The sequence below is a fragment of the Sinocyclocheilus rhinocerous genome, unplaced genomic scaffold (assembly GCF_001515625.1).
Source record: "Sinocyclocheilus rhinocerous isolate Xijiao unplaced genomic scaffold, SAMN03320098_v1.1 scaffold153, whole genome shotgun sequence".
In the NCBI taxonomy this organism is placed as follows: Eukaryota; Metazoa; Chordata; class Actinopteri; order Cypriniformes; family Cyprinidae; genus Sinocyclocheilus; species Sinocyclocheilus rhinocerous.
The window spans coordinates 2,707,825-2,725,080 of record NW_015660878.1 but is presented as its reverse complement, the minus strand read 5'-3'; the positions used below and the strand labels follow the sequence as shown (position 1 = coordinate 2,725,080).

Sequence of the window (17,256 nt, the reverse complement as noted above, 5' to 3'; positions counted from 1 at the left end):
CTTTTTCACGGCGACTCTTTTGTTCGATACTCAGCTCTTTAGTATTTACTTATGCATGGAGCGCTGCAGAGAGGAGGGAGAGATAAAGGGCATCTGCAAGATAAAGCCATACCATAGATGAGAGAAACAAGAGGGGGGAAAAGACAGCACAGCAGCATTTCTCCCCCTCCCTTCATAAGAGCGTGGATGTCCGTCACCACCATGCAAAACAAATAGCTGTGCTGCTACCTCTGCCTGTTTTCTAACCTTTACCACAGGAAAATACACCATTTTTCTCTTCGCTGTCCTGTTTCTCTCTGATGTATAATGAAGTGCAATATTCACAGCTACACTTCATAGTGTTTGTGCACGTACGACAGGGGTTATTTACTCAAGAAAATCCCTGGATATATGAGAAAAGATTAAAAAAAGACAAAGGAAAGGCCCAGCTGAGGATAGTCTTAAGACTGGCACGCTGACTGTGATGCTCACGCTGAATTCTAATGTAGGCTGGATTGAACAAAAGGACAGGGTGCTAAAGTAGGAATGAGAAGTATTGCTTGTTTGTCACCAAATCAAGACAAGGGTCTAAATATAGCATGTGAAGCTAGGTGAAAAGGTGTTCGCAACCCATTCTTACTTCAGTAATCCAAAATATTTCAAAGTAAAAATGGATATTTAGAAAACAGTATTGGGGGACTTGGTTTTATCCATTAGGAATTGATTAGATTGCAAGAAGTGGTCCCTACATGACATTTATTTAAAGGAAAAAGGCTGAAAAACAAAGAGGGTTTGATGAACAGAAAGTAATTTTCAGAGGCGAAGGAAGTTATTATATTTTGATGAAAGATTATGAAGACAAATATTTTTCTTTGGCCTTCTTTGGACATAAATTGTTCACAATAAGACAACACTGCAAAAAATAAATTGTTCACAATAAGACCACACTGCAAAAAATACCTCCTAATGAGTTTTTAAGTAGACTTATTTTTAACTTATTTTCAAAAAAGAAATAAAATCTAAAATTTGTAAAAATAAATAAATAAAAATGAAAAATAGTAATAATAATATATATTAAATATATTATTATAAAAAAATTATACAATAATTTTTAAATAAAATGTATAATAAAAAAGTATATAATAATTATATTATTATATAAAAATATTACTTAGATTTACTAAACACTTAAAATATACTTAATTAATTATAGGTTTTTTATTTTATATTTATTTATTGATTACTTTATTTTAGATATTTTAACTGGAAAATTAGAAGAAAAAATATGAGGATTTTAAATTTTCATGCATTAAGAAAAAAAATCCACTTTAATTTTATGTCGACTTTAAACCTCAATATGATCTGGCAAGGTGCAAGAGCTTTGGACATAAATTGTTCACAATAAGACAACACTGCAAAAAATAAATTGTTCACAATAAGACCACACTGCAAAAAATACCTCCTAATGAGTTTTTAAGTAGACTTATTTTTAACTTATTTTCAAAAAAGAAATAAAATCTAAAATTTGTAAAAATAAATAAATAAAAATGAAAAATAGTAATAATAATATATATTAAATATATTATTATAAAAAAATTATACAATAATTTTTAAATAAAATGTATAATAAAAAAGTATATAATAATTATATTATTATATAAAAATATTACTTAGATTTACTAAACACTTAAAATATACTTAATTAATTATAGGTTTTTTATTTTATATTTATTTATTGATTACTTTATTTTAGATATTTTAACTGGAAAATTAGAAGAAAAAATATGAGGATTTTAAATTTTCATGCATTAAGAAAAAAAATCCACTTTAATTTTATGTCGACTTTAAACCTCAATATGATCTGGCAAGGTGCAAGAGCATCCAGCAAAACCAGCAACTAATTTTAATAGTGTTCTAGATACCTGGAAAGTAACCCAGTTCTAGCAGTTCTAGCTCTTATTTCTAAACTTTAAGCTCTGGTGGTCTGTCTAAAATAAATGTGCGGACACCGTTTGTCCTTTCCGTTGTGAGAGGTCACCAAATCAGCTGGAGACACTGCACGGTACACATACTAGCGACGGATCGATGGCTCACTCCTAATCTCTGTCAACACAGAGGGAAGGAAAAGCGACAGAGAGAGAGGGAGCAGAAAGACATTTGTGTGAAAAATGCTTGTTGCACAACGAAAGCAACTGACAGAAGATTATTACAGCCTGACAAAAGCCCCAATTGGGCCAGAGAGCCGGGTAAACAAACCCTCTCCAGCCCTCTCCAATCAGAGCACATTGATTATTGCAAGTGATGCTGGTGTTCAGTGTCTTCTGTCCTTTCAGATACATAAATACAGCATTTAGACTCTACACCTGAATGAGAAGCCACAACAAAACCGGTTATGACATAACCAATCACGCTACATGTGGTAAAACGATACTGTTTTTGACTGATGCAGACACACACGATGGCACTGAGGACTGTGGGAACTGAATAAATATTCAATAAAAAAAGGAAGGAAGGAAGGAAAGAAAGAAAGAAAGAAGTTACATTTTAGTTCTAAAATGTGTTCTAAATTGTGTTTTATTTATGCTTAAAATAGGAAATTGCCAATGAGGTAAGAAAAAATGAATGAATGAATAAATAAATAAAATTTAATTAATTAATTTAATTATTTAATTTACAATTTGTAATATTTTATGCATATTGCTTATCTTGCTTGTTTGGTTACATTTGTTGTTTCCGTTTAAAAGTTCTAAATTATATTTATGCTTAAAATGAAAAAGGAAATTGTAAATAAATAAATAAATAACATTAATTTTATCTAATCATTTAATTTAATCTACTTTACAGTTTGCGTTATTTTATGCATATTGTCTTGAGAAAATTGTTTTATTACCTTTGTTGTTAGATTTTAAAGAATCTAAATTATGTTATATTTATGCTTAAAACTAGAAAGTTGTCAATGGGGTAAGAAAAATAAAGATGGCTAAATAACAATAACTTAAAAAATAAATATTAATTTAATTTACTTTAAAATTAGCAATATCTGTGCATTTTGCTTATCTTGCTAAATGGAGACATTAAGATATTAAGAAAATCTGCAATGTGTGGACATACGATAAAAGCAACCAGAACTTCCTCATGCTCCAGTAAACTGATCCCTATAGTGAAACACATTTGTATGGACCAGAAACTGAGCAGAACTGACTTTGTCAACTGACATATTGAGTCATTTAGAGACATGCGAGGCCATTCTGGCTAATGGCAGTGTGCTATTGCACAGTTTGTTTATATAACACTAAAGTTTGACTTTTTCTTCAGGAAATGTCTGCCAGATGGTCCACGGAAAGCTAGCCTCCTACACACAACTGACATGTTCTTTGTAAGGTGATAGTGACTTTAAAAAAAGATGTTTAACAATGTGAAAATATGTTATGACATTTTCACAGTTTCATAGGCGGAAAGCTTTCCATCATCACGAGCCAATCGGACAACAGTGATGAAGCCTTATTAGGCTCAACAGTGTGCTTATCATATTAGCAGCCGATATCCTACAACTATCACAGAGATCCTTTACCGACACTTGGTCCTAATATGTGCTGACAGTAGAAGAACAGGAAAGACTTTCTCTTATCGTGGCTCTTTGTTTCTGCACTGTCCTATCATCCTGGCAGTCTTCCTATCTTGTGTAGGGCAAGACGTGACCAGATAATGCCCGGACGTGACTGGATGGATGAGAGAGTAGATGAATGAAAGGATGGGTACCTGGAAAAAAAAAAGATATCTGATAGTGTTTCCATTCATCTCAATGGCTGTCGCTTGGCTGGAGCATGATATCCTTCCATCTGGGTTATAACGAAGCACTTATCAATAGGGTGTCAATAGGGTCAATAAACTTTAATGATGGTTATGAATAAAAATATAGAAATTACAATTAGAATTAGAATAGTTTGCCTATTGGAATACGAAAGCAATTTAATTCAAGGTATATTCTATGAAAATACACAATTATCTGTTTTGCTGTAAAAGTACATGTATTTTGCTTTGACTACAAAACAAAAAATAATTAAGAAAATGCATTTTTGTAGTGTATTAACAACTAAAATAACCGTATAAAAGTGGATTTAGGTTCTACACAAGAATCAGTCATGTGATTACACTGTCAGCTTATGATGAACTACCATCTTCTCCCAACATAAGACAATGGACATCAAGGGAGATTTGGACATTGTCCAATCACATCCCACCTTTTTAAACTTCCTGTTTCAGGTCTTCTCCTATTGTTTTAGCAGGGACAACTACCTGGACTACAAGTATATTTTTAGACCACTGTAAAACATATAAAACACAATGCTGCTTTTATATCTGTGGTCACAAACAGTCAAATGTGTTTAACGCTACGCCACCGGAGGAAAATAAAAGTACAGAACGGTCCAGGAAATTGGCCACAGCCATCAAAAACTCTAAAAGTTTTGACACTTCTCAAATAGCCTCCTCTGTGATCTGCAGAATTGCTTTTTCCCATCCCTTTGAAGAAAATGATACCTTGTGTAAAAGAGAGCAAGAAAGAGATCAAAAAGAGGGGATGGGGGAAAAAACGATGTCAAACTAAAATAAAAGTGCTACAACAGGAAAAAAATATTGAGTTTTACAATTACCTACAATTGTATCTAAGTGTGAAACTGATGGAAACTGTTAAACTGAGAGCAAAAACAGAGAGAAATACTGGGCAGAGGAAGAAAAGACAGAACAGACATAATTTTTAAACTTGACAAGTGCCGTTGTATAGTTTGTGTGAAGATTTCCTCAAAAAAGTAATAATAATTATAATAATAATTTAAAGGAATAGTTCAACCAAAAATAAAAACTTCACCCTCATGTTCCAAAAGTTCCAAACCTGTATAAGTTTATTTCTTATGTTGAACACAAAAGAAGATATTTTGAATAATTTAAGAACCAAACAGTTGCTGGTCCCCTTTGACTTCCATAGTAGGGAAAAAATACTATGGAAATCAATAGGGACCATCAACGGTTTGATTACTAGCATTCTTCAAAATATCTATGTATCAAAATATATATGTTAAACATAAGAAAGAAACTCATACAGGTTTGGAAAGACATGAGGGTGAGTAAATAATGACAATTTTCATTTTTGGGTGAACTATTCCCTTAATAATGATTCATAACAATAATAATGTTTGTGTTCGGTAAAAATTCTTTTTACACCTTTATTTAGCAAAGATCCATTTAGTGTGACAGTAAAGGGTGCAAAAGTAACAGTAAAGACGTTTACATCATTACAAAATATTTCTATTTCAAATAAATTGTTATTTTGTACTTTATATTCATCAGAGAATAAAAAAACACTAAAATATTAAGCATCACAATTGTTTTCAACATTGATAACAATAAGAAATGTTTCTTGCGCACCAAATCAGCATATTATTATATCTGAAGGATCATGTGACACTGAAGACTGGAGTAATGGCACCTAAAAATGTAGCCTTTCTATCAAATTATTAAATTACAATTTAAAATATATTAAAATATAAATCAGTTACTTTAAATTGTAAAAATATTTCACAATATTATTTGTGTTTTTACTGTATTTTGATTAAATGAAGCCTTGGTGAGCATAAGAGACTTCTTTCAAAAACATTTAAACTTTTGAACAGTAGTGTATACTTTAAACTTAAATGATAGATATGAACTGTAAATTCATGAATATTCGCACAATATCAAAATAAAATTAGTATTAAATGCCAATTCATGTTGACACACAAACACACATCAAACTAGCAATCAATGTTTTTCTCAACTTCTCAAATGTCACTTTCAACTACCAATAACCCATCGCCGCTCCTTCCGCCCACCCCAGCCCGGGAGGCCGGCGGCCCTAACATCTGCTCTCAGGCCGAGGTGTGATCTCACAGACTCCGGGCCCTGCCAGGCCTAATCACCTCAGAGCGTGGATGCATACAAGGGGAGAGATTATGGCAAGCCGCAGAGTGCCCCCTTTTCAAAATGCCAACCTCAGTCAGGGCAGAAGGGTTTAAATACCACTCAAATGTCAGTGTGAGGCCCCACAAGTCAAACTAAATTACCTCCTACCTGCTCCGTCTCCCCTCTCGCTGTAGTGAGCATGTCTCCAATTCACATGCGTAGCCAAACACACACATAAACATAAAAACCCACAAACCAGTCACTCAAAAACACACCAGCTAACAGACTAACATAAAACACTGCGAGTACTTCCAAACTGATTCAAGTAGTTGAAAGCAATGGAAACGTACACAAACACACACAGACACGTACACGTACACAAGCGCTCTTTATGGAGCAACTGTATTGATCTATCAGGAGAGATCTGATACTCGGCAAAGTGTTTTCGCACTTTGCGCTGTACAGTGCAAGCGGAGCCCATATATTAATGTACAGTGAGCGGGTCTGGAGACGTGTGAAGCTCCTCAACGGGATTATCGATCTCCTCGGACTGCTCCTGCCCAGCATCAATCAAAAAAGCATCAAGTACACACCTCTGAGATCTTCAACGTCAGCCTCTTCCACAGAGACTACTGATCACAAATTGCATGGTGAATTGATTGGCAGTAACATTAAGAGCCTGTATTGATCTCGGCGTAAGTTTAGGTTCTTCTCGGTCACTGATAAAACAAAGTCCTGCTTCAGTCCGCACAGGTACAGTTCGATCGGTGCGTAGGGTTTAATAAAGGGGTCGAGGATTGGCTGGTTAGCATGGCCCAGTTAGCCCCTGTAACTACAAAAACAAAAACTACCTTTTCAATATAACAAAGAGTGAAAAATTTAAGGGGGTCTGAATACTTTCCGTACCCACTGTATATTTAAAAGCAACTGTGCATTTTGACAAAATCAATCAAGCAACATATTAATTGCATATATTTCTTATATGATTTTACAATTATTTTATTTATTTTATTTGACATATTTCTCTTTCTGCTGACTTTGACACAGTGACACAGAAAATACAAAGTTGTTTATGACTGTCAATAACAACAAATACGCACCAAAAATGACTCATCATTACTTTATAAAACTATATCAAAAAATATCATAAATATATAATGATAAATATATGCTAAAAATATGCTTAATGTTTATAATATATATTTATAATGTTCACACACATTTTTAAAAAATGTATTTAAAAAAGTTTGCTCTTTTAAATACTACTGAAGAAATCATGTATAAAAAATATTTATAATATATGTTTACACAAAAATTTATAAAAAAGTTTAAAATGTTTGGTGTGTAAAATATGCTTACAAATATATTTTTAGGTAACACTTTATTTTAAGTTGTCCTTGTTATTCATGTTACATGTACTTACTATTACAATAACAATAAATTATGCATAATTACATGCAAGTAACCCTAATTATATAGTAAGCACATGTAGTTAATTAATATTACTCAGTACTTAAATGTATAATTACACTGTAACAAGGACACCTTAAAATAAAGTGTAACCTATTTTTACACATTTTACAAACGTTTATTCTTATAATAGTGTGTTTTTTAGCACCACTCTTATAGTTTTTACTAATATTTTGAATCAGTTTTTATTTTCCAATTTCATTTTAGTTAAAGTTTTAGTAATTTTTTGTGTAGTACATGCTAAATTAAAAGGAGAAATGCTACTTTGACAACATGTAAATTATTTCAGTTGACATTTCTTTTATTTCAAGTAAAAAAAATGTTATGGTTTTAATTTTAGTTTCAGAGTGTAAGATATACATGATAGTATGTTTTCACTTTTCAAGAATCATAAATAACTTGAAAGTCAAGTCTGTTTTCCTGTTTTAGTCCTCATATTACATATTGTAAACAAAAATGTTAAATTCCATCAAACAAACGTCATTTCAGTTAGAGTAAACCAAATGAAATATAATTTTGCTGAAATTAAATAATTAAATAACTTTGACTAAAATATATTAAAAGCTAAAAATATTATTCTGACAATAAGTGATTAATCACATGCGATATACAGACATACAAAAAAATACATCCCAAAAGCAAAAACAGCTAGAAGGAAATCTTTCTCCAGAAATTACAGTCCTCAGGTTTAAACGTGTATCAGTGCAGCAAAGCATTAAGCCCCCTGAACGCAGCCAAGGACGGGCGGCCACACATCAGGCTCCTCGCACAGGACTATGACTGATAGCAGCCATTATGTGGCGGCAGGCAAAAGGTGGAGAGCAGTCACTCGTTTATTCATGCATTCATTTGTTCGGTCCGTCACCCCAGCAGGGACCAGATGAGCTGTCCATACTGTCGGAGCAATGATCCGCCTGCCATTCATCTCAGACGGACAGCTGTCTGACACGCCCTCTGCCCATCCCCTGCTGCTGTCGCACTGCTCACATCAACACTGAGAGCAGCTCATTTAGATTAATGAACACGGCCAGAATACATCAGTGTGCAGCAGTTGCCTCCTCTTCATAGTGGGCGTACTGTAAAATATCTGCAGTGTTCGCAATCCAGCCAGAATCACAGCAGGCCAAAAGATGTATTTTCCCCAAATGACTGTTAGCAACAGGGATGATGCTTTTATATCATGAAATGAAAGTTTGTAATGTACTAAATGGGGATATTATGCACTTGTTGCTAGGAAAGTTTGGTAAACTCAACAGAAGTTCATCACTATTGAAGTGATTGATACATAAAATAATGAGGACAGACCTGATAAGCAGTCAGGATGAGAAGACAACAAGCAGCGATTTGGTACCATTACGACAAACTGACAAATTAAGACACTTTCGTGCTCAAATAAACAATAAAGATCAAAGCTAAAGCTAAGTTTGCAACTATTTTTTCTCAAGAATATGAGTGCAAAACTCACTGCCCACAATTCTATGCAGTTGCTAGTTGCTACCCATCAAGAAGTCACTAAATATGGTTTACATGTCTTTAATACAAGTCAAGTTTTTTTTAAATCATCAACAAGGGGAAAATCATGCATTTTACAACATATTCACACACTTCGCCTAAAAAAGCCACACGATTTAAGACATCATTCTTGTTCAAGTTACATTCTTAAGCTTAATATTAATATAGGGTTAAATACTAGGGTTAAAGGTGCTACTATAATAGTGTTGCTTGACTTGCCATAGGTTAAAATGTGTAGAATAATATAATTTGACATAAAATCTGCCTTCTATTCATATGTGGTATAACAATGCAAGCTGTACATCCACAGCGTACATTAACACCAACAGGTCTTTTAAAAGAGTCTGAGAAGGGTGTTACATCCAGGACAAAATAACATCAAGCCATCTGAGAGCGACAGTGACCATGTCTGGGAAAAAAATTAAAAAACAGAAAATCAATGCACCCCGGCTCAGATGTAATTGCGAGCAATAGGAGTATCGGGAAGTCCAGTCACGTTGTGGGCAGGACGACCATGCTTGGGATATGTCTCTGTATTAGAGCGGTAATATGACAGGGCATTAGTGGGCTGGACCGATGATCCAATAGATTAGGAGATTGAAAGGAAAATTTAATGCGGAGCGGTTCTAAACGGAACACTCCAATTGATACCGTCAGAACAAATCAAAATCAATGGCAGGGGCTCGGTAATGACGTGGTAATGGCTGCCAGCCATGAAAAATATGAAAGGAAGGGGAAAAAATGATCACATGCTATGGCCGAGGAGACAGATGAAGCAGGGGAGAGTTTAAACAGTTTGCTGAAATGCAGCTTTATAAAGCATGTTCGGCTGACACGTGCATTTGTGAACAGGACCTACCTAAGCAATGGCTGAAAGATGACCGTAATGTTTCTGGCTCCTGGTTTACACAGGAACTTAGTCTCTCCTCCCTCAATCAGGTTATCATCAGCTCCACCTGGATAGAAAGACACAGGAAGAAACAATTAAACAGATTTTCTTCAAAAATATGTTTTTAAAAACAAACTCAACCGATATGGACCCTTCACTTGGGATGCACTTTTGCATTCCGCTGCAAAACGCAACAGAACAGAATGCAGGTGTTTTCAGAAACATTTTCAGAAATGAAACTTCATTAAAGTTGAAAAAGCACTTATGGCTCAAAACGCTGAAAGAAAAAGTGAAACGCATAACAATGGTCAAAGGAATCTGTACAGCATATGAAAAAAAGTACAACAGCACAGACAAATTCAACAAATGTTTCACATATGAAAAGACAAACATAGCAGAAGCACACTTATGGATTCCATGGACTTATTGTTTCCTTGAACGATCATAAAATACACTTTAGCAGTCATTACACAAAAATAGTGGACTGCTAAATGCCAGAAAGCAAAGCAAAGCAAAAAACAAACAAACAAAAAATAAACAAAAAGAAAAGAAAAAAAGCCAAAAAGCAAAAGCAAACCACCAAAAAACAAACAAAAAAACTAAACTAAACAAAAACCAAAGCATATAGTGGACTGCTAAATGCCAGAAAGCAAAGCAAAGCAAAAAACAAACAAACAAAAAATAAACAAAACAAAAAGAAAAGAAAAAAAGCCAAAAAGCAAAAGCAAACCACCAAAAAACAAACAAAAAAATAAACAAAACAAAAAGAAAACAAAAAGAAGCCAACAAGCAAAAGCAAAGCTCAAAACAAAAACAGAAAACCAAGAAAAAAAAACAAAGAACAAAAAACTAAACTACAAAACAAAAAGGAAAAAAGCTAAACAAAAATCTAAAAACAAAAACAAAAAGCAAAGCACAAAACAAAAGCAAAAGCAAAGAACAAAACAAAAAGCAATCAAAGCACAAAAAAACAAAACAAAAAGCAAAAGCACAAAACAAAACAAAACAAAAAGCAAAGCACAAAACAAAAGCAAAAGCAAAAACAAAAGCAAAGCAAAGCAAAGCAAAACAAAACAAAAGCCTGATAGAGAGATACAAGACTCCCCCTCCTCTCTCTCCCATTTGCCCCTCTGTGTCTGTGCATAGTCCTGCGCTAACAAGGTTAATAAGAAAATCATGGCTGTGTAACTCTCTCATGATGAGGCAGGGCCCAAAAAAATGAAGTGAGCTCCAATCCTTATTAGCTCCACTCATCCACAAGTAATCAATATAATTGACAGCAAGAAAATCAAGTCTGCCATCAATAAGAACATTCCCGGGTGGACAGAAGGTGTGTGCGTGGCCTCATGGGTCGGTGAATAGAAGTGCCACGGCGGCGGCCCACTGGCATCTCTCTTGCACTGTGACAATGTTATTCATTAAAATTTCACAGCCCTTTGAGATTGCCACTGGAGAGACTGCTGTAACTACGTAGCACTAAGCCTGGGCACTGCTATCCTGACAAACACCATGCAGGAAACACACACACACACACACATCTGAGACACTCATGTGCGCATCACACACACACAAGTCCTCAGTGGAGAATCACTTTAATTGCTTTTATCAGACAGTTGTTACATGAGATTTCTTGCCCAGGGGATGGGAAATGAGTCCAGGCACAGGAACACAAATATCAATGCCAGACAAACATAAAGCACGCGTGTGATGGATTTGGACTGCCGTGGAATTACAAGTGAAGCAAAAGAGTGTGCTTGTATGATTTGTCTCCAATGTTGTGATCTCAGACCCACTGGGTTTAATCGCAGGGCTGGAATCAGAGTCATCCTGTGTTCATTGTTTTAGGAGACAGGACGTGCTTCAAATGAGAAATGCGTTCACCTTTCACTGCACTAAAAACCCTGCAGTGCACCTGTCCAGCATTCGAACGCACCTCCCGCTGCTGTTCTTGTCATTTCCACCTTCCTGAGATTCTTCATGGAGCACGTTCTGATGAAAAGCTCCCTCTCTCTTATTTCATTTCCACCCCTTTTTCTCATTAAAAAGACAAGAGGATTCTTTATCCTTTCTAAAAGCTTTCTGGTTGGCGCTCTGGAAAGGGAACTCATCTTCGTCTTCCTTAGCTTCCTGTTTCTCTTTTACTTTCAATATATCCAATCTCTCTCCCGCTAATTCGATTAAGACTCAATTACATCATCAAAACAAAAAATCACAGCTGCCACCGCACACGCTGACTCTGACCTAGACAAGCGATAGGAAGAGAGAAGTGTTACGACAACAGTTGCATGATAAAAAGGCATAAATTCAACAATTTAAGGGAGAAAATAGGTAAAAATCAACAGAAAATAGTGAGAGCTTTTGTCAAAAATTGTGGGAATTAACTGGTTTGAAATTATAAACAAATTGTTTTGTTATGCAGCATATGCCATAGTTTCCCACAAGATGTCTTTGAAGTGTATAGCTGTCACAAGTTACAATATAGCTGTACAATTTCCAGCTATTATTTTAATTTAAAAACATAAAAAATAGTATTTGTTGCAATAATAATAATAACAATAATAATAATAATAATAATTATTATTATTATTATTATTATTATTATTATTTCATTACATTAATTAATTAATTCATTAATTCACAAAATTAAGAAAATACACTATTATATTTATAACAGTAATTAGTAGTAGTAGTAGTAGTAGTAGTAGTAGCAGATAATAATAATACTAATAATAATAATATTTATTATTATTTCATTACAACAAAAAATTCTAAATAAACAAACAGAAAATTAAGAAAATATTATATTACCTTAATATTATATTAATTATAGTAATTAGTAGTAGCAGTAGTAGTAGATAATAATAGCCTAGACACTAGCGGACTAGCGCACGCGGAAAGTATAACACAGGCTTAATAATAATAATAATAATAACTATTATTATTAATATTATTGATAGAGAAAATAAGAAACTAATAAGAAATGTATTATTAGTAGAAGTAGTAGTAGTAGTAGTAGTAGTAGTAATAATAATAATAATAATTAATATTATTATTATTTCATTACAACAAAAATATATAAAAAATAAGAAAATATACTATTATTTTAATAATAGTAATTAGTAGTAGTAATAGTAGTAGTACATAATAATAATAATAATAATAACTATTATTATTAATAGATAAAGAAAATAAGAAACTAATAATACATTTATTAGTAGTAGCAGCAGTGGTAGTAGTAATAATTATACTACTAATAAAAGAAAATTATATTTCATGAAAATATATTTAAAATATTGCTAAAAATAAAAGATTGCATCAACTGAAATAAATTGTCTTCTACTTAGTGTTTTTAAATATTTTTTATAAAATGTGAGTAAATATTGTGTAAAACAAGTGCTCATTTAATTTGTACAATTTTGTGTCTTTCATTTGCTATCATTAAATTGTATCATACACCACCTTGCACTCTAGATATCAGTATGAGCCATTAAAAAAAAAAAAACAGTTGACCACTAATTAAAAACACATAAATGAAAGCTGTGATAGTCAGCAGGTCAAAGAGATACACATCCAGATTGTGCAGTTACATTTAATGGCAAAGACAGAGGAGAAAATGTCATCCGTTGCCAGCCTGGCTTGACTAAAATCATTATTCAGATCCTTCAAGTACATATTAATGAAGGTCCATTAAAATGCTGTCAGCACAACAGACTTTGACTGGAAAAGCAACCGGCCAACATCTGCTATGTTAAATCTAAACAATCATTCACAACAGTTTAACAAGTTATTCCAACATTTTACCAGTCAAAATCCAAACAAATGTGAACAAATGGTGACAAGTTAGCTGGTCCAGTTTATTATTATGTGCCTCCACATCTGTTGGCGGTTTATTATTATGCTGAAGCGTGGCGAGTGTGTATGAGAGGTGTTATAGCCAGGTCCCCTGTGAATGCCGCTAATCTAGGATTGAAGGGAGGGTGCGTATGCGCCTTTACATCAAATTTGCATTTCTATTCTTGGCAGATGCTCTCTAACCAAAGCGACTTACAAGAAAGTGCACGTATTGTGCAAGTCAGTCTTGATGAGTGACAAGAGTGTGACTGCGCATGCACACACACCGCCCACTCATGTCAGCCCCCATGTAATCAAGCCAGCCAGTGACTTAGTGAAATTGCATTAGCTACACTTTCGTGGGTTTGATTAGAAATGGTTTGATCTGAGATGTACTACGTCCCTGCCCGGATCTACAGCCGAGGAACGTGTAGTGCCTTCTCTAACGCCAGCCGTCCCAGTGGCTCAATCCTTGCATGTGTGTGTGTGTGTGTGTGTGTGTGTGTGTGTGAGAGAGAGAAGGAAATAAATGCATGTCAATGTGTGAGGTCATGCAATCAGGCTGGAAAGTCTGCTGTAGAATGTGTGTTTGTGTGACAGAAACATTAGCAATAGATGATCACTCATTTACAGTGATTGTCAATATTGGAGGCACACTGGTTGTGTAAACCAAACTGTCAACTCTGATCCAGCTACTATGTGTGTCTGCTGAGGACATCAACAACTAAATCAATCCCGCTGCAGTATGACACAGTACTGTGGCAGAATGTGCAACACAGAAATAACACTCATACTCTCATGAAAACTTTCTAGGACAAATATAAAGTGGCTTCAAAGTATTCAGACTCTTAAGTCAAACTAAGGCAGTGTTTCTCAAGTTCACACCAAATTTAATTTAAAACAGTGTATATATTGTTTTAAAATAAAACAACATAATAATATATTTTATAGTTGTTGTTGTTGTTGAATACCATTTTTATTTTATTAATTTTGAACAGTGCACCTATTGTTTTGAAATAATAATTATAAAAATAATAATTTTAATTTTGTGCATATTGTGTGTATAGTGTATCTATTGAATAAAATAATAATAATAATAATAATAATAATAATAGTACTAGTAGTAATAGTAGTTTGGACGGTGCATATATTGTTTTACAATACTTATTATTATTTATTATTATTATTATTATTAAAATAGATGCACTGTTTGATTACTATTGGATTAATGTTTTAGAATGTATTATTATTATTGTTATTATTATTATTATTAAAATAGATGCCGTTTAATTACAATTGGATTAATGTTTTAGAATGTATTATTATTGTTATTATTATTATGAAAATAGTTGCACTGTTTGATTACTATTTGATTAATGTTGTTGGATTTGGAATCTTTATTATCAAACATAGTATTTTATTAGTATAACAACAACAATAATAATAATAATAATAAAAATATTATGATAAATTATTAATATTATTATGATTTAGTCATTGTTGTTTAAAAAAATAATGAATCATTAAATAATAATAATAATAACAAAACCTAATGCATTTCTTGATAAGTGTGCTTGTGCTATCTTCATTTAAAATAATAGTAAAGTGCTTTGATCTTTTGTTAAGTAATGCAATGACACTTACACACTTTTAAGTTGGCTTAAGTTTGGCTTAAGAGTCCAGATACTTTTTAATCGGACGAGGCCTTCCCACAACATAAACACATACTGGAAAATACACATAAACACAAGGCACAGCCCCGTCGTTCTCTGTTTGTACAGTGTTCTGGGATGGTCTCCATGGGTTAGTTATCAGTTGAGCTGCCACAGACAGACATACTACACAGCACAAACCTATATCAGCTGCCAGGTTTCTCCTAACAAAACAGAATGAAGATCGACAGGTGTGTGCGTGTGTGGCCAATCAGTGCTGTCAGGCAGAAACCTCCAACTTGAAAAAGAACAGGCCAATTTTCAATAATTCATGACTTCCCAGTCGGCCTGGTTATAATTCCTCTGCCATGTCTTCATGTCTGATTGGCTTCTGATGAGGCTCCTCTATTATTAAAACTCATTTGAGGGGACAATATTCCAATATTTCCGGCCAGGAGAGAGCTGAGACCACTAGCTCAGTGTGTTGACAATGCACCGAGATGACAATTAAACAAATTAATGAATGAATTTATAATTGTGAAAATAGAGTTGCATACATTATTAATTGTGTCATGGTGGGCAATTCCCCTCGCTTCGGATAAGATGCTTTAATACATTAATTTTTGTAAGCTCTGAATCTTTGCACCTAGAGAAAAACAATCTGCTTTCTGTCAGATCCATAGTGATTAGTCCACACACTCAAGACAAGTTAAGATGTGGCGTTCATTCAGCAGATGCAGGTTTGAATTCATTCTCAATTATACGCAAATTACATATTCAGCTTGAAATTTTTATATTTAGTCCAGCCAGTCCTGAATACTTGTGCTTTATCTATACAAGTCTACAAATCCAACTTTTTTCATGCTTACTGAAACAACTCTGGCACCAACTGATGTCTCACAAGGTCAAAAACGCAAGGTAGTGAAGGTAATAAAGTCAAGTTGTTGATTAGATTGACCACCATCTGCTCCTCCCTAAAAATAATGGTATATCTGGCCTCCATCTAACTGCCCTGATTACTGAGCCATCACTACTGCTTCATTTGACTCCATTACAAAAGAGAAAATAAAGTCAACCCCTCCACTTCCAATCAGACACTCATGCCCATAATAGCACACACCCTCTTATTTCACCTGTCTGGCTCTCTTTCAATATACTTCTGTTTTTCCTTACTCACAGTTTCTTTCTTTCTCATCACAAGTACCAATTCAACTGAAATAGAAAAGGAATAAATAAAAAATAGTATTATTGAACTAGTAATAATTATAAACTAAAGAGGAAGACTATGGTTAAATGTGTTATAATTATTGCAAGTAAAATTTTTCTTTCTGTCTGTCTCTCTTTAAGGTGCTCACACTGTGCTTAACACTTGGATAACGTCTTTTAAAACTCTAGGTAAAGGCTGATGCGATGCTAGAATGTAGCTGTGAATTGTTTAGCAAATGATAACTAATGATTGATTAAAGGGGTCCTATTATGCTTTTTCACTTTTTTAATTTTAGTCAGTGTGTAGTGTGTATGTTTGGGCATAAAAAAGACCTTCAAACTTACAAATCTCAAAGTCCACTCCAAAGGGAGATATTTCGTTTAAAAAAAATCCCTTTTCAAGAACTACAACAAACGGCTCGTTTGGACTACAGCATTTGTTTTCCGGGTTTTGTGATATCACAAAGCGGCCCATTAGAATTAGTGGTCGACTGATATTGTTTTATTGACAGCCGATGCCAATATCTTGGAAAGCAGGGTGGTCGATGGCCGATATAAAGCAGATATAATTGTATTTATTTTAATTAATGTTTAAGAAATTTGAAATCATTTGAAAATGGATTAAAAAGTAAATGTGTAAAAATAAACATACTTATACTTTAGATGACAAAGTATTTTTCACAAATAAATAAATATTTAATAAAAAATATAATAAAAAAGGAAGTAAACACTGTAACCAACAGGGCACTCAGTATTCTGGGAAGTTTGTGTGCATTGGGA

At 33.7% G+C, this 17,256-nt stretch overlaps 1 protein-coding gene across 1 annotated transcript in view; it reads right to left on the bottom strand.

The window, feature by feature from the left end:
* Positions 1–17,256, bottom strand: part of exoc4 (exocyst complex component 4) — a 128,223-nt gene that overhangs the window by 64,088 nt on the left and 46,879 nt on the right. Inside the window, exon 9 of the mRNA XM_016534785.1 lies at positions 9,758–9,854. Coding sequence (XP_016390271.1) covers positions 9,758–9,854 — 97 coding nt within the window. The remainder of the gene's footprint in view (positions 1–9,757; positions 9,855–17,256) is intronic.